At 40.2% G+C, this 25,282-nt stretch overlaps 2 protein-coding genes across 3 annotated transcripts in view; one reads left to right on the forward strand and one right to left on the reverse strand.

Annotated features, from left to right (window-relative positions):
* PCCA (propionyl-CoA carboxylase alpha subunit) overlaps positions 1 to 25,282 on the forward strand; it is a 373,052-nt gene that overhangs the window by 292,779 nt on the left and 54,991 nt on the right. The window lies entirely within an intron of this gene.
* LOC100962982 (rRNA-processing protein FCF1 homolog) lies at positions 17,335 to 18,513 on the reverse strand. The gene has a single exon (XM_003789602.3). It carries the CDS (start codon positions 17,985 to 17,987, stop codon positions 17,391 to 17,393), a length of 597 nt encoding a protein of 198 aa, XP_003789650.1. The 5' UTR covers positions 17,988 to 18,513; the 3' UTR covers positions 17,335 to 17,390.

Here is a 25,282-nt window from a genome sequence, read left to right on the forward strand (position 1 = left end):
GGTCTTTGTTTTTTGCTTTGTTTATGTGATGAATTATATTTATAGATTTATGTACATTGAACCAGTCTTGAGACCCTGGGATAAAACCCACTTGGTCATGGTGGATAATTTGTTTGATGTGTTGCTAGGATGTTGTTGAATATTTTGCGTCAATATTCATTAGTGATATTGGTCTATAATTTTCTTGTCTTGTTGGTTCTTTTCCTGGTTTGGGGATCAAGGTGATGTTTGCTTCATAGAATGTGTTGGGTAGTATTCCTTCTTTCTCTATTATTTTGGAAAAGGATGAGTAATACAGGTACTATTTCTTCTTTAAAGGTTTGGTAGAATTCTGATGTGAAGTCATCTGGTCCTGGGCTTTTCTTTTTAAGGAAATTTTGTATAGTTGATGCTATTTCAGAACTTGATATAGGCCTGTTCAACATTTCCACTTCATTCTGGCTAAGTCTAGGAAGGTGACATGCTTCCAAGTATTGATATATTTCCTTCAAATTTTCATATTTCTGAGAAGAGAGTTTCTTGTAATATTCATTAAGAATTTTTTGAATTTCTAAGGAGTCTGTTGTTATGTCATCATTACCATTTCTGACTGATGAAATTAGATATTTTACTCTTTTTGTTCCTGTTTAGGTTAGCCAAAGGTTTATCTATTTTATTGAACTTTTCAAAAAACCAACTTTTTAATTTATTGATCTGTTGTATAATCCTTTTTTCCCCAATTTAATTTAATTCTGCTCTAATTTTGGTTATTTCCTTTCTTCTGCTGGCTTGGGATTGGAATATTCTTCCTTTTCCAGTTGCCTGAGATGTCCCATTAAGTTGTTAACTTCTTCTCTTTCTGTTCTCTTGAGGAAGGCTTGCAGTGCTATGAATTTCCCTCTTAGGACAGCCCTTGTGGTATCCCAGATGTTGATAATTCGTATCTTCATTATCGTTTTGTTCCAAAAATTTGGTAATCTCCTTCTTAATCTTGTCTATGATCCAGCTATTCTTCAGCAAAGTGTTATTTAGTTTCCATGTTTTTATATGGGCAAACATATTCCTGTTGTTCTTGAGTTCAACTTTTATTCCATGTTGGCCCGAGAAGATGCAAGGAATAATTTCTATTCTTTTAAATTTGCTGAGGTTAGACTTGTGACCTAAGATGTGATCAATTTTGGAGTCTGTTCCGTGGGCTGATGAGAAGAATGTGTATTCAGTTTTGTTAGGATGAAATGTTCTGTAGATGTCTGTTAAATCCAGTTGTTGAATGGTTAACTTTCAGTCTAAAATTTCTTTAACTTGGCTTCCTTTTGGAGAATCAATCCAACACTGCCAAAGGAGTGTTAAAATCTCTGACTATTGAGGTGCTGGAGGAAATAAAGTTGCTCATGTCTGTTAGTCTCTCTTATAAATTGAGGCACATTCTGGCTGGGTGCATAAATGTTAATAATTAAAATCTCATCATGTTGAGTGTTACCCTTAACAAATATGAAGTGACCATCCTTATCCTTGCTTGCTTTTGTTGGTTTAAAGCCTATTGTATCTGTGAATAGTCACACCTGCTTTTTTCTGATTTCCATTTATCTGAAATATAGGTGACCATCCCTTCACCCTGAGACTATGTTTATCTTTTAAGGTTAGATGAGATTTTTGTTTGCTGCATATATCGGGCCTGTGTTTTGTCATCCGGTCAGCCAACCTGTGCCTCTTTAGAGGGCAATTTAAGCCATTCACATTAATTATAAATATTGATAAGCCTGGTAGAATTTTGAGTATCGAGTTTTTCAAAAGTTCAGTGAATATTTTTAATCCTTTCACCACTGTAGAAGTTGGAATTTGATCAAAAGTTTCTGAGTGAGTTTGACTTTAGACATCTCAGATAAGAGGATCTGCCTTCTTGAAAAACAAGTTATGTATTGTTTAGAGACAAAGTCTTGTTCCATCACCCAGGCTAGAGGCAATGGTGATCTTAGCTCACTGAAGCTTCAAACTCTTGGGCACAAGCAATCCTCCTGCCTCAGCCTCTCAAGTAGCTGGGACTACAGGTATGCCACTGTGCTTGGATAATTTTTTTTATTCTTTATAGAAATGGGAGTTTCACTGTGTTGCTCAGGCTGGTCTCAAACACCTGGCCTATAGTGATCTTCATGCCTCAGTCTCCAAAGTTGTGGGATTACTGGGATGAGCCACTACACCTGGCCCATAATACTTGATTTTTATTTTACTTACCTTAATGTCCTCAAGATTCACCTCTGTTGTAGTATGTGACAATCGTTTCTTCTTTTATAAGGTGAAATAATATTCTGCTATATGTATATACCCATTTTATTTATCTATTCTTCTGGCAGTGGGCATTTTGGTTGCTTCTACCTCCTGGCCATTGTGAATAGTGCTGCGGTAAACACCAATGTGTACATATCCCTTCAAGATCCTGCTTTCAGTTTTTTGTGTATATACCTAGAAGTGGGACTATCATTTCATAGTTCTGTCTTCAATTTATAAGAGTGTGTATATGGGCACTTAATCGATGTTACCTAAATTTGAGCACATCAACTGCCTCATGAGTTGTATTTAACACTAAGTTTTAAACCCGGGGCCTATATATCACTCACATCTCTCTTGACCTATCTTGACCTAATAAATAAAACATTGCAGACCAAAGGAAAAATTTCATTTTTTCTAATATGGCAGCCAATATGTTAAATAATGGAAGTATGATTTGTAGTTATTCTTGTTTTTCTGATTAATAAAGTAATACATGCTTATTGTAAAAAATTGTTAATAGCATTAAATATATGTCATTAGCAGTTGTATTAGGGTTGTCCAGAGAAATAGAACCAACAGAGGTATGGGGCAGAGGGGAATAAAAGGGAGTAATTTATCTTAAGGAATTGGCTTATGCAATTGTGGAGACTTGACAAGTCCATATTCTGCAGGGTAGGCCAGCAGGCTGGAGATCCCGCAGTTCAGTCCAGAGGCAACCTGGTAGCTAATTCCTTCTCATGTGGGGAGGTCAGCCTTTTTTCTCTTAAGTCCTTCAACTCTCTGGATAAGGCCCTGGCCACATTATGGAGGGAGGTCTTTTTTACTCAATCTACTGATTTAAAAATTAATCCTATATAAAAAATAACTTCGCTTTGAGGTTACATTGAGCTATGATTATCCCACTGCACTCCAGGGTTGGGTGACAGAGCGAGACCCTGTCTTTAAGAAAATAAAGAAATAAATAAAAATACAAAAACTCCCTTCATAGAAATGTTTGACTGAGTACCTGGCTACCGTGGCCTTACCTAGTTGACACAGAATTAACCATCACAGAAGTATATCCTGTCCCCTAGAGGTATTTAAGTTATTAACAATAGATATATTCTTCCAGAAATAGAATTACACATCTTTTCATGCAATAATAAGTCTTAGACATCTTTCTGTGTCAGCACACGAAGAATTCATTCTTTTTCAGGGTTACACAGGGCGGTATTCACAATAGCCTCGTGCTCGTGCTGAGAAGGGCACTCATGTCATCTCTGCTACCTGACTTCTCTGCTAGGATTCTAAGAGATTTCTTAGACTTGATATAGTGAAAACTCAGCCCTTTATACACATAACCTCACCCCCTAGTCAAACAAAACAAGCAACCAAAACATTCTCCTTCAGTTCTTCCTGTCTCAGAAAATGGTAGCTTGAGCTCAACCTTGGCTTTGCCCTTGATTCCCCCTTTCACACTTTCACCCACTCCTGGCCCAGCTTCTGGCATCTCTGATCTGAAGAAGAAGTGACCAGGGGCCTGCCCACTCTTCCTGGCTCCCTGGCCTGTTATTAAACATAGCAGTTGATGTGGCCCCAAAGCGGCATTTGCCTTGTTGCTTTCTTATGTGTGGGCACGTGTCCAGGGTCTGTCTCCTCACTTGTTTTTCTTCTGCCAAGAACATCTGTCCGCAGATGGCTGCACAGGACACTCCCTTACTTTCTCCAGGCCTTTACTCAACAGCTGCCTTCTGAAGAGGGGGTAGTGGGGTTCCCTGGTTATGCCATTTAGAATTCTGGTCACTCCTACCTTTTATCTCCCCCTTTCTCAGCTTCATGCTGTTTTCTTTATTCATTATTATTTGACATACAATAATTTCACTCTTTTGACGTATTTGTTGCCTGTTTTCCCCACATGAAAGTGACAAGAACCTTAAGCACAGGGCTCCTGGCCTGTTTTGTCCAGCACTCTTTACCCCATGCCCCAAGCAGGGCCTGGTGTGCAGGAGGCATCCAGTAAATGCTGGGCAAATGAGTGAATGAAATCGGCTGGCAGCAGGTGTTGGACTTGAAAAGGAAAAGTGAGGAAAGCAAATACAGAAATAAATGAAGAAAAAGAAAGTGCAGGGGGCTGTTCGGGACTGAAGAGCTGAAGTAAGCTGTCTTCTTCAGAGAAGGAAGCTCCCAGGTTGCTGGCCTTCCCACGGTTTCACATCCAGGTGGCAGGCAGATTCCAGACGTGGAAGGGCAGATTGCTCAGCTCACTTCCATCAGCAAGTGCCTTTTCATTTTGCTCATTCATCTACTTCCAGCACCCAAAATTTATTAGCAAAACACACACTCTCTCCCCCCCCCATCTCTTCTCATCCCTCTGTCCCCCTCCTTCTCTCTCTCTCTTTCAGCCAACAAAAAGTCACCTGAAAAAGGAAAAGAGAATTTCGTGTGGCTAACACTTTACCCTCCACCCCGGTAAATGATAGATTACTTGCTAGTGAATTCCAAACAGACTCTGTGTCCACTGTTTATACAGTTTACACTGAGTAGGAATGTCAATTTCTGGCACACTTTCTGGAGTTATTTCTAATTACTCTAAAATTTAACAACACAGCAGTTTGGATGCCCTGTGTATTTTGTCCCATTGAATTTTTCTCTGTGTATTATTAGCAATCATAAGTCAGTATGGAAGCGGGAAAGACATGGTTTGAAGATAGCAGTGCAGAACAATTTCCACCTGTTGTGTGTTGTTTTGATTGATGATGTCTGAAGCCAGTGTCCTTCCCAAGGCACGCAGGTAGCATTCTCATGGGAAAGGTGATGCTTCCCAGGTATATATTTGTTTTTGTGAGTATCCTTATGGAATTTTCTATGTAAGTTGGTTTTGTGAATGTTGATAAACATGACCTTTAGTGTTCAAAAAAGAGTTTTAGGCAAAGGCTTTTGTGGTATAGTTCAAAAATATTAGTGTTTCAACTTAGAGAAAGTAAAAACTTAAAAATAATTTATTCCATTCATGTTTTACAGACTCTGAACTTTTAAAAAAATGCCAGTTTGTGATTTTCATTTCCAATAAAACAAATCTCATTAATTTTTAAAAATTTGTTTCTTTAAGATATAAATATAAAATATTATACAAAATGTTATAAATATACTTTACATATTTATAAAACTGTATGAAAGAAGGTTTATCTGGCATTTGTAAGTTATCCAGAATAACGACACACAAAGCTATGCCGGAAGTTTCCTTAACACTTAACCGTGAGTCTCAAAGGTGTCTGTGCACCTCCCCGTCCATCACCCTTTCTCTCATGGAGAACTTCTTCCTGACTGGTATTCATCATTCCTTGCTTTTCTCTATAATTTTCCCACATACGTAATACATAGTTTCGTTTTCCTGCCTTTAAACTTGACGTACATGGAGTTATATTCTGGAACTGTCTGTGACTGGTTGCCCTGCTGTGTGTTATAGTGTCCAGTGTTTTCACATTAATTCTGGATGCTGCCCCAAACATCTGTACCCATGGGTGTATGTGTGCTGATGACATGTGTGCAATAGTTTCTTTAGGATCTGTGTGCATTAAATATGTTCACTTGGTTCCACATCTGGCACCTGCTGTTATCACACTTCTTATTTTTGACCGGTGTGAATGTGTCTTCTTTGTGGTCTTAACTTGTTTATCCTGATTACTACTGAGGTAGAACATCTTTCCTTATGATTACTGACCAGTTCTGTTGATCTGCCACTGAGCTTCCATATCTGTGAGGTACCTCTTCAAGCCTTTTGTCCATTTCTCTATGATATAGGACTGCATAAATATATGAGTTTTATCTGTTTATGTCATTGGGATTTTTAATAATAAAGCAAGAAGTATTGTGTTGGGACCATATTACTAGTTCTAACTAAAAACCATGAGTGGAAGTGAATGTCAAGAACTTTGAGGTTTGAGATTTACCCTACCTGCAAGCTGACAGATTAGCCTGGTACAATTTCAGGGATGCTGGTAGAACGCATGAGACTCCAGGGTCAGAGGTGAAGGACAACAGTAGCAGTGATCAAAGTACCATTGTTTTTGCACCATTTCCCTGGTCCCAACTCCCCCAGTGTGATGCAAAGAGGGCAAGATGGCACCACATGTGAGGAAAGGAGCCCTGAGTTTAGGGAACTTGAATCTTTTATAATGGGCATTAATCAAGCCTGCCGTTGTCCTGGAGAGAGACACTGTGTACATTTTGAGGCTGTTCGTTGCACAAACATCCTTGAATAGACAGCGCAGAGCAAAGGGCAACCAGTATCTTGCTCATAAGAAGTGGAAAAAAGCAAAAGACCCAGGAAAAATTGTCCCCTTGTAGTAATGTGTGTCACTTCTGGTCAGAGGTAGTTAAAAGGAGGTGTGAGGCCCTGGTGTCCTGCTGTGTCCCCCTGGTAAGCTGAGTGTGATGTTGTTGTGCCTTTGTCAGGTAAGTCCCTGGTGGGGAGTGCACTGAGCACTGCCCGCCTCAGCCTCCAGTGGACTGAGATCTCAGTGTTGACTTACCGCCCAGCCTGTCCTAACACACAGCCTGGGAGCACAGGGACCATCTTCTGTTTATAGAACCCCATGGCCACTCCATACAGGGTGCTCCAGATTCTTAGGAAGGGCAGGGATTTGAGATTCAGCAGATTCATTCTGTCCACCTTAAAGCCTTTGGCTCATCAACTCTCAGTAATGCTGTTTGAACTTGATTTAAAATTGTTAGGTAGTGTTTTTGTATAATGATGCCAAAGCCTTCTGAATTAATAGATTGGACATTCAGAGATGAAATTTGTGTGTTCACGACCCCAAGAAACACATTTAACCTGCATGGTACATACATAGATGTGGACACCTACATTTTAACCTTTAGTATCTATTGATTTCATTACTTCTCCTAAAACTGGGTGGTAAACAATAGCAATTTATTGTGTCCTAGTTTGAGGAGCCAGAAACAGAAAGTCAAGGTGTGGGCAGGGGGTTCCTTCTGAGAGGCTCGGGGAGGGTCTGCTTCATGCCTCTCCCCTCCCTTCTGGTGCTGCCGTCAAGTCCTGGTGTTGCTTGGTCTGGAGCCCGTCGCTCCAATCTCATCATCACGTGGCCTTTGTCCCTCTGACTTGTGTATATATATTCATTCACATAAATCCAGTGACACCAGTCATCAGATTTAGGGCTCACTTAAAACAGTAAAGATTCATCTTAGATAATTACATGTGCAAAGACTGTATTTCCAAAAAAGTTCACATTCTGAGGTTCTGGGTAGACAGAATTTTTGGAAAACACTGTTCAACGCAGTATACTACATAGATGTGAAATCATATTCGACACATACGAAAAGCTGAGAAGTGACTCAGGCAACTTACCTAAAAACATATTTTATAAACAGAGCATTACTTCTTAGGTCTGTGCCTTAATAACACCTCACATCAGTACTGCCGTTTATTCTCCCCAGTGTTTCCACACTGTTATCCTTACCCACATGACTGGAGCTACCAACTAGAGCTAGCTGTCCTACACGCAAACATGCAGAAATGCTGAAGATGGGTGCGGCGCCTGATGTTCAGAAGAAGGGAGCATAGAGAGGCTTGTAACTATGCTATGGCCATAACTGGGCAGAGCCAGGTCTCTCTGACTTTAAAGTCAGGCTGTTAACCATCCGCGCACCTTTAGAACAAATTGCTTAACTGCATAATCCAGGAGCTCTTTGCAGTACCTGCTGTGTACGGCTGCCTTGGTCTCTCAGGCTGCTGTAACACATACCAGAGGGGATGGCTTAACCAACAGACATTAAGTTTTCACAGTTGCAGGGCAGAGAAGTCTGGATCAAGCTGCCAGCAGATTCAGTTCCTGGTGAGGACCTACTTCCTCACTTGCAGGTGGATTCCTTCTTACTGTGTTCTTGCTTGGGGGAGAGAGAGCGCACGGAGAGCGAGAGCAAGCCAGCTATGATCTCTTGTCCTCTTCCAGTAAGGGTGCCCGTCCTGTATGGGGGCGCCCTCATGACCTCATGTAGGCCCAATTACCCTCCCAAGGCCTTATCTCCAAATGCCATTGCACTGGGGATTAGGGCTTTGACATATGAATCGGAGGAGGGCACAAACATTCAGTTCATGACATAAACTGAACTAGTAAGCTACATATCCCAGAATTTTCCCAAGACATGCAAATCTTTAATTGTCTGGGTTTTTGTTTGTTTTGTTGCATGTTTTTGGTGAAGTTTGTATACTTTAGTCTAAGCTTACAGGGAAAAGAAAGAGATATAGTGTTTAACAAGAATTTCTTGAACTGTGCTTCACAATAAGAACAAATACTTTGTTGCCATTTTATCCCACATTTTTGTATTTTAATTATTATTTATATTTATTTTGTAAAGTGCTGTAATATTAGGCCAACACGTTCCTCAGTGAGGCTGATTTTTTTTTCCTTTGAAAAACAATGCCAAAAAAACAAAAAAAAGAAAGAAAAAAATAAAAGAAAAACAATGCCCATTGCCTGAAAGAGAAAATAGGCTGGCACTACACTGAACAGCTTCTCCATGGCTGTGGGGTTGGCACGCGCCCAAGGACTCTTGAGGAACTATCAGATTCTGTGTCTTTGAAACTTAGCCAGAGATCTAATGAAACCAAATGCCGCTAAAGTTCTTAAAGCTAATTTAAATCTCAAATTGTACATTTTTAAATTAAGTTTTTATTGATAATAAATATACTTTATTTCTTATTAGCTTTAAAAGCTTGAGTGATAATATTAGTAGAATAAACATGTTTTACAAAGATTTACCATTAAGAATGCTATTAATATGACCCTTGATACACCAGCACAATTAGATTTCAAAGTAAGCATTTAGGAAGTAACAGCGATTAATGACAACCATCGAAAACAATTTTGAACTCCATCAGTTTAACTCAGGAGGGTAAACTTAATATGATAATTCATCTAGTTGAATTGTATCAGCTTAGCAGGAAAGTATGTAAATATGTGACCCTTACCTAGCTTCTAAATGGATGCTGTGCTGATAGATTTATCAGTTCCATTAAAGAACTTTGGGGAACTTTGGAATTTCAGCAATTGTTCCCTTGGAGGCTAAAAACCCAACCTGATCTCATACTGGGCCCATTCTGGTCTGCATATTTCCATAATTTGCCTTTGCTACTAATATGACAGCAAGACACAAATAACTGTTTCTAATAATATCTGATGGAGTTGTGGAGGACAGCATTTTAATGTAATAAAAGACCTCCCTGTGGGGTTGTTATTGCTACTATAGAACAGCAGCCACACAGTTGCAACCGTAGTCTCTTAATTGATTCGTTTAATTAGCAAGAGCTGAAGCTTGGTCTGTATCTTGTCATCTGATACCGTAGAACCCAACATTTGCATCATTCATATTTATAGATATATAAACATCATCCAAAAGTTGGGCCTCTTCTGAAAATTTACTTGCAGATATTGAATTTTAACACAGCAAACTCCCATTTGTTTGAAATCCAAATAATTGGGAGAGGAAAAGAGTGCGGCGTGTCATCATTGTTTTCCTTTTTCTGTAGGTACTCTTTGGAGAAGTAAATGATGTCATGCATTTCGGGTTGTGTATGGTCTTCCAAATTAAACTTCCAGAGAACTTCTTCGGTTTTCTATATCTTATCAATTGATAAGCCTCTCAACTTTCAAGTCTGACTTAAATTTATCTCTTGTCTCTGCCCCATCCCCTTCTCTGATAGTGGGTTTCAGAAATGACATGAAGCCTACTGGGATTCCTGCACACTGGTGTCGTGACTTCCCGCCTGTCCCAGCCTGCGTTTGCAGCTTCCCGAGTCCACTGGCTTAGGTATCTGCTCATGCTCTTCCCTTGGGGGTCATCTGGCCAAATCGCCCCTTGGGACTTGCCCGCCTGACCCATCATGCTGCTTTGGGAAGTGTTTGCCATGGAGTCTAGAACCTTCCTCAGACCTGCTGCCTGCCCCACTCCTCCCCACTAGGTCCTGGTGGCCTTATTACTGGCCTTTTGTCCATCCAGTGATAGAAAGCAGGGGGTAGCCACCAACAGAGCACTTTGTGGAGGGTAGGTGAAGTTTTCTGATGTTTAGATACATTTTACAGTGCCAAGAAAAAGGTAAATCTATAGCGTTCCTTCTTATATTTTCCCTTAAATATACAAAATTTTAGGCAAAAATGTGGGTAGAATAAGATTTTAAATGGGCTATACATGCAATCTTAATCTTGAAAAAGAATGAACTTAGAGAATATAACAAGTTCAATTTCTACTCTTTTGAAATTGGCATGTCTATACAACATAAAAGTTTGGTTATTAATATCCCAGTATGATGCATTCTGAGTAAAAATTTAAGAGAAATCATTGCCTGCTATGCTGTGTGAGGTGGGCTGGATAGATATGTCTTGGTCTCTACCCTTAAGTAACATGCTGGCTATGGGTGAAGACAGATAAACTGACAGCATGATCTCTAGTTAAGTGCTGAGATGGGTTGTACGTAGGCTGATGTAGTAGCAGAGAAAATTCTAGATACATTAGCTTTTTATCTTTTCTGGTACAAAACCTCATCTAAAAAGTACAGACCGTAGGGCATAGCTCTCTGATTATAAGATATCCATTTCATTTGTCAAATATACCTCAATAAAAATATGAAAAGAAGAATTGCATCTCATATCTTAGTAGGTTTCACATTTTGATAATACTCATAAAGTGTAGCATCTAATGATAGTCATGATAGTGACCATCCATTGACTGGTAACCTTTTTATGTGACAGACAGTGAATTCTGGCAATTTTAAGGCAGAAGAGATCTCTGCCATCAATGAGCCCATTTTTACCTAAGGATATATAAATGTAAACAACCAGTTATAATGCACCGTGATAAGAATGATGACAGGTGTGTGATGCAGTAGAGATACTCTAGGACTTAAACTAAGGAAAGTGGAAGACTCAAGTTTTGCAGGGGACGTCTGTATCTCCTGCTGTGACATCAGGATGAGTCAAATTTGCGATCAGAGGAAGACAATTCCAAAAAAGAAGAGATTGCACCCTGCTGATGGTTGAGAACGAGAAGGAAGGAAGTTAAGTGAAGGCGCAGAGGCAGGAAGATGCCCTGGTGTCTGAGGAAGAGAAGCTTGGCTGATGACTGGTAGGTGACAGGTGAAGGTCCATTTGAGAGCTGAAATTAGAATGGCAGAGGCTAGGTGATTGCAGGGCTATGCCAAGGAGATTGGTATTCTTTGAGGCTCGTTGAAGGGCTTGGAAGATGAGCTGTGCTATCACCAGGTGTGACTATTTTTTTCTTTCCAGAAACTTGTGGGAGTAGGCAAATAAAGATGAGGGTACATTTGAGAACAGCTTCTTTAGGATCCAGTGGGCAGTTTAATTTTTTTTAGACACAGAATTTTATTTTGTCACCCTGGATAGAGTGCTGTGGCACCAAAGTTCACAAGAACCTCGAACTTTTTGGGCTCAAGTGATCTTCTTGCCTCAATTTTTCATTTTTAATAGAAACTGGGTCTTGTTCTTCCTTTTGCTCAGGCTGGTCTTGAACTCATGAGCTTAAGTAATTCACTCATCTTGGCCTCAGAGAGTGCTAGGATTACAAGTGTGAGCCACTGCACCCACCCAGTATACAATTATTTGTATTAGGCAAAATTGAAGATGATTCTGAGGTTTCTAGAAACAATAACTGATGCAGTTAACTAAGGAATAAAAAATAGGAAGAAGAGAATTGCACCAGAGAAAAGGTGGAGTACATAAGAAGTTGGATTTTGGCTATTGTACGTGTAAAATCTCCAAGAGATATCTGTGACTTAAAGGAAATTTCTGCTGTGGATATCTGGAAAAAGATTAAGGATTCACATGTAAGTCAGTGTTTCATGAGATCCAAAGTCACACAGTAGATGAGGTTGTCCAAAGAGAGGGTGAGGAGCAGAGGGCAGGCCCAGAGTGGAACTCTGGAAATGCCCACAGCTAAAGGGAGGCTTCTTTCCTCTTAAAGAGAGTCATTTACAAATTATGACATTATCTGTTGTCCAAAGCATTTATACTATGTGTGGCTTTTGGAAGGTAATTTAGTGTAACCTCAATCATGATTTCCCAGTATCCTAGGGTATCTCTAATTATCTTGTAATATCTAAACATCCTGTTGCCATCTGCCATAGATCCTCAAAGTCCATTTCAGTGGCTGACTTAATGCCTTACACCACCTCATGCTGTAGAGGTTTAGAATACCTCCACATGTGTTCCCTCACTGGATTCCATTCTGATTCTTAGATGAGTAAGCCATGGAGCACCTTATTCTTTAGAATTTTGTCAATTTGAAATATTGGGACAATGAGTTACATGTTCACAGGAAACGTCCATGAAACAGGATGTTAATGAATATTGGAGTGGGCAGGGATTGGGGGGAAATAATAAATAAAGCTTGTCTTCTTGCATTTGAATCTCAGATCTCCCATCTACCAGCTTGGTGAAGTTAAACAGAGTAACGTCTCTGGTCCTTAATTTTCTCATCAGCAAAATAGACATTATCTACTTTCATGGATATGCAAGTGTTGCATAAGGAACTGTTTGTAAAACGCCTGAAATAACAGGCACTTGGCGCAATAGCTGCATTTTTCTGGTAGCCCTTTTCCCTTGCTTCATTTTGCCCAGCATTATTTGCTCCCTTTTCTTGCTTGCATGGAGACATGTTATCCTCTGACGTTCTAACCTTGATTGAGTCTATAATTGGGTGTTTAGTCTACAAAAAATTCAGAAGGAAAAATCTTTCATTGTATTTGAAAAGCCAAATTTTTGTCCATTTTATGGTTTGACTTCTTAACATAGTTAATGTATTATTTATCATTAAATGCTATCTATAAAACACATATTTGAATGTGCACCCTGTGAACAAGATGCTTAAGAAATCTGTTTCCTCGAAGAATAATGAAGATCACCAGTAACAAATGTGGGCCAGGGAAGAATTTGGTGCCTTGCGTTTAAATGTTGCTGCTTAAAATACATTCATGTGGAAAGGCAAAATACTTCTGAGCTGGGATATTTTATGACAGTGCTTCTGAGATTTTCTTCTTATTCCAGCCTCATTTTAAAGGGGTGATGTTTCAGGCCTTTTCCAGCCAGTGTGACGTATCACTGCATAGCACTGATCTTCCATTCCTGTGAATTATTTGTTTGATGCTCTTTAACTTAAGCAAGAAAGAGGTGGAAATGGCTGCTCTTACAGAAGCCACGTCTAAGTCAGTGGTTCTCAAACTTCATTATGCATAAGAATCACCTGGAAAACTTGAAGAAATTACAAATTTCTAGGTTCCCTTTCCTTAGAAGCTGATCTTCAAGGTTTGATGAGAGGTCTAGAGTCTGCTTTTGTAGAAATTAGCTTAAAATACACTGGGTCTTGGATTCGGAATGTATTTTGACAGTTAATGGAGAATTGCTATCTAGTTTAGGGAATTGATACCAAAACACATTATATTATAATACTGGTCTTATTAATACAAGTCAAGCATAGCAACACTGTTCTAGATGTTTCTCCTAAAAAGAAAATAAGATGGGGCGGTGCCTGTGGCTCAGTGGGTAGGGCGCCGGCCCCATACACTGAGGGTGGCAGGTTTGAACCCAGCCCTGGCCAAACTGCAACAAAAAAATAGCCAGGCGTTGTGGCAGGCACCTGTAGTCCCAGCTACTCAGGAGGCTGAGGCAAGAGAATTGCCTAAGTCCAGGAATTGGAGATTGCTGTGAGCTGTGATGCTACCACCTTCTACCAAGGGTGATAAAGGGAGACTTTGTCTCTTAAAAAAAAAGAAAAGAAAAGAAAAAAAATAAATTAAGATGAATATTTGATTATTTGCACTAATTTAATGTGTACTTTTATAATACATATTATTTTTAAAACAAAGAGTAATGTGATAGAACCTACAGTATAATTAGACCCCTAGTGTCATCACCCGTATCTATTAAGTTTATTTATCTTCTGCACAATTCCTGAGATCTACCTTGAGTTATTTGAAGTCTTATACCCATAGATCACTGTTTTGCAACCTTTTTTTTTTTTTAATCTCATAGCCCACTTGAACCTATATTAAACTTCCACACACATTTAAATTACTGTGTTGATCAAAATAAAGAGTAAAAAAAGAATATACTTACTGTGCTTTGAACTTCTTTGGAAAGTAATTTAATTAATGATCTTTAAAAATTTTCTCAGCCACCTAAGATCCTCTCATGGCACATTGGTGTGCCAGATCATGCCAGTTGAAAATCACTGCCGTAGACAGTGATAATTTTTATTTTTGGCTCATAGCAGGTTTTTCAGTTTCAGCAGATCATTCTTTATTCTAGAGATGTCCTGTGCCTTATAGGATGTTTAGCAGAAGCCTTGGTGTCCACCAACTGGATGCCAGAGCACATCCCTAGGTACAACAACCAAAATTGTCCCTGAACATTGCCAAGGGCCCCCTGGGGGCTGGGTTGAGGGGGACGGGTTGGGGGAGGTGTGGCAGCAAAATTGTTCCCAGTTAAGAGCTGTTGGCCTGGTGGTGCCCGTGGCTCAGTGAGCGGGCACTGGCCCCGTATACTGATGTTGGCGGGTTTGAACCTGGCCCTGGCAAATTGCAACAACAACAACAACACAAAAGAGCTGTTGGCCTAGGGTACATGTAATAATTGAAGTTTTAGAGTTTCTTTTCCATCTCACTAATAAGTGCAATGTTTTGTAGAGCAAATATGAAACATAGTGGCCTGAAGCTTTTGCAAGGAAAATAACAAACTTTATCTGGCCCTGTGTTTGATTTGCTTTAGGAATATGTTTAGCTGTTAGCTGTTCGGAAGGGTGTGAGAGACTTTTTCTTCATCTTCCTCATACTGGATCATAAACCAGGTCTGCCACAGATGGCCATTCATGGTATTTAAGGGAAATTCTGGTTTGTGTAATTGCTTTGTGTTTATGCAGGTCCTTTTTACCGTTTGAGTAGATGTACTCTTACTGTTTGCCAGAGACACTGTGGTCTGGGTAGACAGTGAAAGTGCACAGTTAAATGCTCTAAAAGCCGTTGCTTTTCATTTGGCTTTAATTTTGTAAAAGTCCTGTAACCTTCCTGGTGAGATGCCAACAATGTGCATTATAAGCATCACCTCATAATGACGTCTGTGAGAAAGTGCTTTTCTGTTCTGGAGCTACCATTTAATTGCTTAACTATTTAATACAAATAATGGCATCCCCCCGTGTAAGAAGTGTATGGCAGGTTGGATGACCAGGCATGTGAGAAGTCACATAGTAATCAATACCTCCAGGATGTGTCCCTGAGAGGGAGCTTTCCCAAGCCAGCATGTTCTGCGTGGTGTGAATTGTCAAGACTCTGGGAAGAGCAGCTTAGGTGATTCCTGAGGTATCAGTGTTAACCGCAAATTGGGGGACACAGTGACACTGCAAAGTGCCCTTGTTTGAAATGGAATCCCTACCTAATTTAGGGGTGTTATACTTAATTAGTGTATAAGTTCTAACAATTGCCCTTATAGTTCACTGCAACCAAGAGGGATTGTACCATACCTTTCTTTTCTCAGTTGCCCAAGAAAATAGAAGGGTGGTGGTCAGGGGCACCATTGTTGAGTGCCAATAGTGTGCCTGACACCATATGTTTGCCATCTTGTTGAATTCTCACATTCAAGGTCATCAGTAGACCCCAGGTTATAGAGGAGGTAGTGCCTCCATTACGAACTGACCATATGTGCTCAGTGCTCATGGTGCTCTAAGCAGTGGGGCCGCTGAAGGACCAGACCCAGATCTGGTGACAAATTATGGCTCCCTTCGAATAAGTGTCTGGGCAGTTTGGAGTTAGGTACTCCAGTGGTCCCTGACTGACAAGTGGACAAGTGCTGGTCAAAACTAGCACTTCTGTGTTTGAGCTTAGAGACCAGCCACCTAGTGGATCAGAAGGCCAAGGTCCAGCTTCCTCTGCTTCCCAAGGCAGTTTCTCTTGTGCTAGGCACCTGGAGGGGTCTTTTTTTACAAAAGCTAATAATATGTATCCAAGTCATTTTCCTAGATATTAAAATGAATTAAAATTGCAACTTGATATATTTGATTTAAAAGCTTTCTTCTCCATCACATGTAAGGTGACCAGGGTGTGGCGCTCATACTTGAGTGTATTCTGAGTGGTTAATTGTTCTTATCTGAGTATTTTCACGCCTCTTTCCCTGCATGCTCCTATTTTAGCACTTTGGGCATCCTCGGAGGATGTTAGGAATAACACAGGTAATTTTTGAAACGTGATTGTCTTGTGTAGGTTGTGGTTTTGCAAGTCTAGACCAGTGATTCTCAAGCAAGGGTGGTGTTGCTCCCTAGGGGACATTTGGCAATGTCTGGAGACATTTTGATTATGCAAGTGGTAGGTGGGCTGCTCCTGGACTCTAGTGAGTAGAGGCCAGAGATGCTCACTGCTGAACATCCTACAGTAAACGAAATTAGCCAACAGAACAGGTCAGCAGTGCCAAGGCTGAGATTCCATGGTCTCCATAGTAACTATGTAAGGGCATTTAGACATCTGTGACCATTTCCCCACCCTTTCATGAAGATACATAAGACTGAACACTTACTCTTTTTTTCTTCTGGCTGGGGCCGGGTTTGAACCCACCACCTCTGGTATATGGGGTTGGAGCCCTACTCTTTGAGCCACAGGTGCTGCCCTGAACATTCACTCTTTTTTTTTTTTTTTACAAAAAGACTCAACAATTTTATTTTTATTGTAAACCAACGATTTATACTTGTATAAACTTATGGAGTACACAGTGATGTTATAATCTATGAATACAACGTGGAATAATTAAATCAAACTAGTCAATATATCCATCACCTCAAATACTTAACATTTTTGTGGTAAGGACATTTGAAATTTACTCTAATATTAACTATAATTACCATATTGTGCAACAGAACTCAAAAAAGAATGAAGCATTCTTCATAAGATTTTGCATCTTTGACCATCAATGAGATAAAATATCATTTTCAAAATAGCATCCAAACATGAGTGTATTCAACCTACATCCTCCAGGTCATAATAAAGCAAGCTGGTGAACAGAGTAATAATTCATGGTATTTCATGTTGAACAAATTGTTAACAGAGAAAGTTGGTTGAAGAAAGGCATACGAACATTGTCTTATAAGAATTAGAACCAAGGGGCTCCATAATCATCTGGCATCCGTTCAATATTGTATCTGTGGTTAGAAATATACATGATAGGAACTCCAGGGATTTTCCGGATTCTTCGTTTAAGGTCTCGGTCAACTGTGGCCACAATGTAACACTTGTGCTGAGTCACTCTCTGTACTAAGCAGTCATCTGCATAGGTTCCTTTGTGCGTGCATGGTAATCGTTCAAATCTTGGATCCTTGGCAATCCTGAGGGCCACTCGATACTTCTGCCCCAATTTCTCAATTTCAGCCATTACACAGTCAGTTATACAAGGAATGCACTTGGCATACAGACAGTCCATCATTGACTGCACTAAGTCCAGTTTGGCTTTAATGGAAAAGTTGATAAAGTTGGTATCAACCAAGATGTGGTAAGGTGGGCCCAGTTGTGTATTATATTGGTAGAATAAGCATGAAGGGTGCTGGGGGACTTCTCTTTCCTTTAACGTGCTGGGATCTTTCTTTTCCTTCTTTTTAGGTTTCAATCTGTCCTTTTCTTTAAGCCTCTGATCCCTGAGACTAAGCCTTCGCTTCATGGTTGCACACTGCCTGGTTTTCTTTTGCTTCCCCATGCTCACGCCACACTCTTGTTTCTTCCGGCTGAATATTCACTCTTAATTGTCCCTGGATTGATAGTCCACCACTTGCCCCAGCCTTAATTTGTACTTTGAAAGAGCTATAGGCATTTTAATCATATTGGAGAAAGAACCAGGCCCCATAAATATATATGATACGTATATCATATGTTATTTTAATATTTTGTCCTAATATCGATGACTGTACATACCTTTTGACTGCACAGAATTATGACTGACATACTGTTCCTATGAATGAAATTTCTGTCACTGTCTGAAGTGATGATCAGAAGGATATTACAGGTATACCTTTGAAATTTTGCAAGTCTGGTTTCAGACTACTGTAATAAAGCAATATTGAAATAAAGAGAATCACATGAATTTTTTGGTTTTCCAGTGTATATATAAAAGTTGTGTTCACACCAGAGTGTAGAGTATAGACTATTAAGTGTGTAATTAAAATACCTTTTTGCTAAAATATGCTTTCTCACTTTCTCACCCTCAGTAGAGTGCTCGGCATCATAGCTCACAGCAACCTCCAACTCCTGGGCTTAGGTGGTTCTCTTGCCTCAGCCTCCCAAGTAGCTTGGACTATAGGCTTCCACCGCAGCGCCTGGCTATTTTTGTTGTTGTTGTTGCAGTTTGGTGGGGGCCAGGTTCGAACCCACCACCCTCGGTATATGGGGCCAGCACCCTACCCACTGAGCCACAGATACTAACAATCATCTGATCCTTCAATGATTCATAATCTTTTTGGTGGTGGAATGTTGCTGAATGTTGGGGTGACTGGCAATTTCTTAAAATAAGACAGTAACAAAGCTTGTCATATCAACTAGGTCCTCCTTTCATGAAGATTCTCTGTAATATGTCATGCTTTTGGACAGCATTTTGTCTACAGTGAACTTACTTCCAAATTGGAGTCAGTCCTTCCAAAGCCTGCCACTGCTTTCTCAGCTAAGTTGAGAAAGAGAATAAATATCCTTATTTGCCATTTCAACGTGTATACCATCTTCATCACGAGTAGATTCCGTCTTAACAAACCACTGTCTTTGCTCATCTGTTCATTTTATCCTGAGATGGCAGCAATTCAGCCACATCTTCAGCCTTCACTTCCAGTTCTAGTTCTTATGCAGTTTCTATCACATCTGCAGTGACTTCCTCCAGTGACCTCTTGAGCCCCTTAAAGTGACACATGACAGTTGGAATCTAGATTTCTCAAATTTCTGTTCATGTTGATATTTTGACATGTTCATGTTGATATTTGTGTTTCCCTGTGAAAATATATTCTTTTTTTTTTAGACAGAGTCTCACTTTGACACCCTTGTTAGAGTGCTGTGGTGTTATAGCTCACAGCAACCTCAAACTCTAGGGCTCAAGCGATTCTCTTTTCTCAGCCTCCCAAGTAGCTGGGACTACAGGTACCTGCCACAATGCCCAGGTATTTTTAGAGATGAGGTCTCATTCTGGCTCAGGCTGGTTTCGAACTTGTGGGCTCAGGCAATCCACCTACCTTGGCCTCCCAGAGTGCTAAGAATACAGGTGTCAGCCACCGTGCCCAGCTACAGATATTCTTAATGGTGTCTGAATAGTGAATTCTTTCTAGAAGATTTTCAATTTTCTTTGCCCAGATCATCACAGGAGTCCTCAACTATGGCAGCTACAGTCTCATGAGATGTGTTTCTAAAGCAATGAGACTTTAAAGTGGAGGTAACCCATTGATCTATGGGCCGCAGTATGGGTGTTGTGCTAGCAGGTGTGACAGCAACATTCATCTCCTTGTATGTCTCCATCAGGGCTCTTGGTTGACCAGGTGCATTGTCAATGAGTGATAATATTTTGAAGGGAATCTTATTTTCGAAGTAATAGGTCTCAAAAGTGGGCTTAAAATATTCAGTACAAATATTGTAAGCAGTTGTGCTGTCATTCAGGCTTTGTTTCATGTCTAGAGCACAGGGTGAGCAGATTTTGCATTTTCTGAAGCGTCTTAGGATTGATTTTCAGAATGATAAATGAATGAGCAATGGCTTCAAGTTAAATCACCAGCCACATTAGCCTTTCTCAAGAAAGTCAGCCTGTTCGTAGAAGCTTCAAAGCCAGGTGTCTCTCTAGCTGTGAAAGTCCTGGATGACATTTTCTTCCAGCAGAAAGCTGTCTCTTCTATGTTGAAAATCTGTTGTTCAGTGCAGCCCTCTTCATTAGTGATCTTAGCTTGATCTTCTGCATAACTTGCTAAGCTTCTCCATCACTTGCTGCTTTGCCTCGTGTTTATTATTTAGACAATTTCTTTCCTTAAACCTCATGAGCCAACCTCAGCTACCTTCAGACTTATCCTCTGCAGCCCCCTCACCTCTCTCACCCTTCACAGAATTAAAGAGAGTTAGGGCCTTGCTCTGAATTAGGCTTTGGCTTAAGGGAATGTTGTCTTCTACCCAGACAACTCAGACTTTTTCCATATTAGTAGTAAGGCTGTTTGACATTCTTATCATTCCCATGCTTGGAGGAATAAGCCTTTTAATTTCCTTCAAGAACTTTTTATTCATAACTTGGCTGTTTGGCACAAGAAGCCTCACTTTCAGCCTATGCCAGCTTTTGACTTGCCTTCCCTAGTAAGTTTAATGATTTCCAGCTTTTGATTTAAAGTAAGAATGTGATTCTTCCTTTCACCTGAACACTTAGAGGCCATTGTAGGGTTTTAATATTGTTGTGTCTTAGAGAAAGGAAGGGGAGAGAGCTAAGGGAATGAGCAGTCAGTGGATCAGACAGAACACACATACCCATTAAGTTCACCTTCTTACTATGTGGTTACAGTTCACATGCCCCCAAATAAATCCTGTAGTAATATAGAAGATCCCTGATCACAAATCACCAAACATAGGATGAAAGTAGTTTTCATGATGTGAAAGTTTGAAGAGTCACCAAAATGGGACACAAAGCCATGAGGTGAGCACGTACCAGTGGGAGACTGCTGCTGATAAACACAGGACCACAAACCTTTAATTTGTTTAAAAAAAAAAAAAAAACTTACCTGCAAATTACAAAAAAGTGAAGCACAATACAATGAAATATACCTGCATTTTTCATTTCTGAAAATGACTGTTTCTTGATTATGTCTCAATTTCTTTTCAAAAAATAGTCAAGCTTGCCCACCAGTAGAATTTTCTTATTGTATCTTTAGTTAATACCACCAGAAGGTTGATTGGATATTGTCGTATCAGTTTATCAACTTCAAAGATAAAAATAAGTGAATACGTTCTGCGTGTGTTCCACAGGCAGGCTCAGCCTAGAGGAGCTTTCCGTAAAGTGGTAGCTCTTGTAGCTGGAAGGCCAGCTTGGAGGAGGTGAGCAAGGTTGGGCCAGGAGCTCTGTGGACCCTTTTGATGGGTGGCCCCTGCTGTCCGCAGTATGCCCCTCAGTGATTGTGCAGATCTGGTGTTGGCTTTGGAGGCTGTCCAGAAAAGTACCAGTGGATTTTAATTTATGGAGGTGACTGAGTATCCAGAGGGAGAGGTTAATGCTGTTGAAAGAAGAATTTGTTACTTCCGTTTCCAGAGAGGAAGAGACACGCCCTGCTTCAAAGGGCCACAGGGAGAGATCCAGAGTGGGTTAGGGAACAGCAGGGAGCAAGGCGGAGGGTGGCCAGGAGCCTTTATTAGGACCTCCTTGGAAAAGGCAGGGCAGGGTAGGCAGCTCAGAACTGGCTGATTTGAGTAACATTGGTGGGCTTTGGGGTGGTCTCTTAATTGCCTGGTAAGTGGCCATGGGCTGACTTAGGACAGGGGCAGTGTTGGGTTGTTGCATGAGAATTAGATCAAAGAGGTGGTTGTCTTGTTCCCAAGTTCTTCACTCTGTTTAGAAATTAGCCCTAAGAGGGGCAGGCTTTTTGGGTCTGTGAGTCTCACCATCATAAGATTCAGAAACATTTTCTGAAACATAATAAATAGAGAACCTAGAAGTAACCAGAACCAAGGCAACTCTCCTATAATAACTAAACTCACAAAGACTGCTGTCTAAGTCAGAATATGATGTTATTGGCTGGAGGTGAGGACTGTTTAAGTCTGTACTGCAGAACATTGGCTGAATTATTCTGCCCTCCGAAGTAAACAGAAAGCAAAATTTCACACTGGTCTGGCTTATCTGGTATTCAGAGCACAGGGTGACATAGTGTTCCTATGGCATGCAGAAACCTGTGAATCATTTCTCACCAGCAGCACCTCCGTGCCGCCCCTTCTGTGTGCCTTGGGCCCCTGTGCACCATCGTCCTGCAGATGGACATGCGAGGCCGGGCCTTCAGCCACCTACTCAGTCGTCACAGCCCCGAGCTATGGAGAACTGCTGTTCTTCCCACGGCCTGACATTCAGGCCACTTTGATCAGAATTTTGAGCATCCCCAAACTCTGGTCAGGCAATTCCACAGATGGTTAGTTATAGCACTTCGCTGTGGAGTTTCCTGGGTAGCTCTCAGAAAGTTCTGCAGAATCTCCATTTCTTGGGATATTTCCTCTATAGTATATATATCCATGCAGAAAAATTATTTCATGAAAAGAACCCTGAGAGAGCTCATTTCTAAACTCTAGAATGCTTTAAACTGGTGGTGTGACATTCGTAAACCTTAGTTTTCTTTGTTGTACCATGAAAGGTTGGGGTCGGTGACCTCTAGGGTCTCCCCAGCCCCCATCCTGCTCTGAGGATGATTGCCTTTGGCACCATGTGCAGTTGGCTTCGCAACAGTAGCAAACATCACACATGCGACTTATTGTCATCACTGTCTATCTTGTGATTTCCCTGAGTTTTCCAGTCTCATTAAGGGAGACATCTCTGGCCTATCACACAATGACATGGTGTCTCGTAACTTAATTTCTGGGGACAACACATTGTGCTGCTACAGGCTCAGTGCTAATAATCAAGATTATGTGTTCTGCTTACTGTGACTTTTTTGTGGTTTCTGGGGAAAAAATGCAGATGCTTTTCAATTATTCTAAGGGAATTTTGATTAACCCCCTGGGTAGAGTTCTTTGTACCACCTGCCATGGAGAAGCAAGTTTTATTGAACAGAAGGTATAGAATTGAATTGCTCATATTTGTTTTCTTCCTGGTACCTATAGTATTATTTCAAGCTAAAACATTTTAATAAATATTTAATAAATATCTGTCTCAAATAGGTCAAAATTGTGATAAACTAAACCTTGTTTCTTCTTCAATATTAAATGCAAATGACTTAATTTGACTTTGAAACGAAATTTCCAAGTTAGAGACTCAGGTTTTTCCCTTATATACATAAACAAAGGAGCTATTTTTAACTGGGACAGGCACTGTCTTGCTTGGCGCATAGTCTGAGTATTAGCCCTTGGAAGCAAATTCCATAAATTTGTTGTCACATTATTTTTTGTCCTTCTTGCTGGTAATTTTGCATGTTTATTATTTTTCTTTTGTGTCCATTTTTTACCTTTTTCCTGTGGTCAGAATACTTTAAGTGCTTGATATACAGAGAATTTTCAAATGTCTGTTTCTAAAAGACATTTAGCAGTTTTATTGGGATATAATTCACATATCATGTAAGTCACCCACTTTAACATGTACAATTCAGTAGTTTTTCTTTTATACACAGAGCTGTGCAGTCATCACCATAATGTTTTAGGCATTTTCATCACCCTGAAAAGGAGCCCCAGACCTAGACCCATGCCCATTACCAGTCACTCCCTGTTTCCCCCGACCCCTCTTGCCTCTGGAAGCTACTAATCTACTTTCTGCCTGTGTATATTTGCTTATTCTGGACATTTCATAAAAATGGAATCATTTCCAAGCTATTGTCTAGAGATCTGACAATTAAGTTCATGAACTTGCTACTGTGCCCTTACATTGGCAGCACTGTGCACACAACTTGGTAAGGTTTGATAACCTTGGTGTATCAGTAACTCAAAGGTGTATTTGTGCTGACGTGTGGCAATGTCTTGCTGAGTGGTGTTTCATCATTGTTACATGTTTTTGTGTGTTGTATGGCAACAGCTCTGATGATCATTGCAGATAAAGAGATCCAAAATTGCTTTGAAGGATGGACTAGATGCTGGCAATAGTGCATAGCTTCCCAAAGGGGTGTACGTCAAAGGTGACTATAGTGATTGATATTCAGCAATGAAGTATGTAGCACTTTTTCTAGAATGAGTTTGCAAACTTATGAGACGTCTTATCCATTCTTCAGTTGATGGGTGTTTGGATTATGTCTCTCTTTTTGGATGTTATGAGTAACTGCTGTAAACATTCATGCCCAGGTCTCTGAGTGGACATAGGTTTTCATTTTTCTTGGGTGTATACCTAAAAGTGGAATTTATAGGTCATACGGTAGCTCTGTATTTAAATTTATGAGGAGCTGTCAAACTGTTTTCCAAAGTGGCTGAACCACTTTACATTACCTACAGCAATGTAGGGGGGATCTTTTAAAGTATTCTCTGTGTAGAGTTTCTATTCGTTCTTCAGAAGTTGTAATTAAATTGTTGGAGTTTGAGTTTTTAAAACAAACTTACCCTCACAAAGCAAAGCACTTACATTTAAATTAATAGATATTTCTAGTACATTGTTGTCTCTTTCTCATATAAAATGACTTGGTATCAAGCCAGCAGCTCCTTTCATTTCCTTTGGGCTCTTTTTCTTTTTTTCCTAAATGGCAGCACATACTGTGCAGGAAGGTGATTATATAAAGAGAGAACACGCAGTCCCTGAGTTACCAGCATCCAATTATGTACAGCTCATACTTGCACACTGAGGCTATTACAGGTAATAGGTAAATGCACCTGTTCTAACTTACATACAAATTCAACTTAAGAACAAACCTACAGAACCTACCTTGCTTGTAACCCAGGAATTGCCTGTAATCAGCAATGAAGAAAGAGTTAATGCTGTTTACATAATTTTTAAAATAGGAAACTTGGAACATTTTGAGATTTAAACTGATTAATAGGCCTGGTGCCTGTAGCTCAGTGGCTAGGGCACCGGCCGCATACACTGGGGCTGGTGGGTTTGAACCCAGCCCAGGTCTGCCAAACAACAACAACAACAAAATAGCCAAGTGTTGTGGTGGGCGCCTGCAGGCTTAGCTACTTGGGAGGGTGAGGCAAGAGAATCGCTTAAAACCCAAGAGTTAGTGGTTGCTGTGAGCTGTGACACCATAACACTCTACTGAGGGCAACATAGTGAGACTCTGTCTCAATAAATAAATAAATAAATAAATAAACTGATTAATAATATTTTGGGGGCTAGGCATAGTGGCCATGGAAGTTTAATTGCCTAATCTCAGGAGT

This window comes from Otolemur garnettii, unplaced genomic scaffold (genome assembly GCF_000181295.1).
Source record: "Otolemur garnettii isolate 467f Iridium unplaced genomic scaffold, OtoGar3 scaffold00034, whole genome shotgun sequence".
In the NCBI taxonomy this organism is placed as follows: domain Eukaryota; kingdom Metazoa; phylum Chordata; class Mammalia; order Primates; family Galagidae; genus Otolemur; species Otolemur garnettii.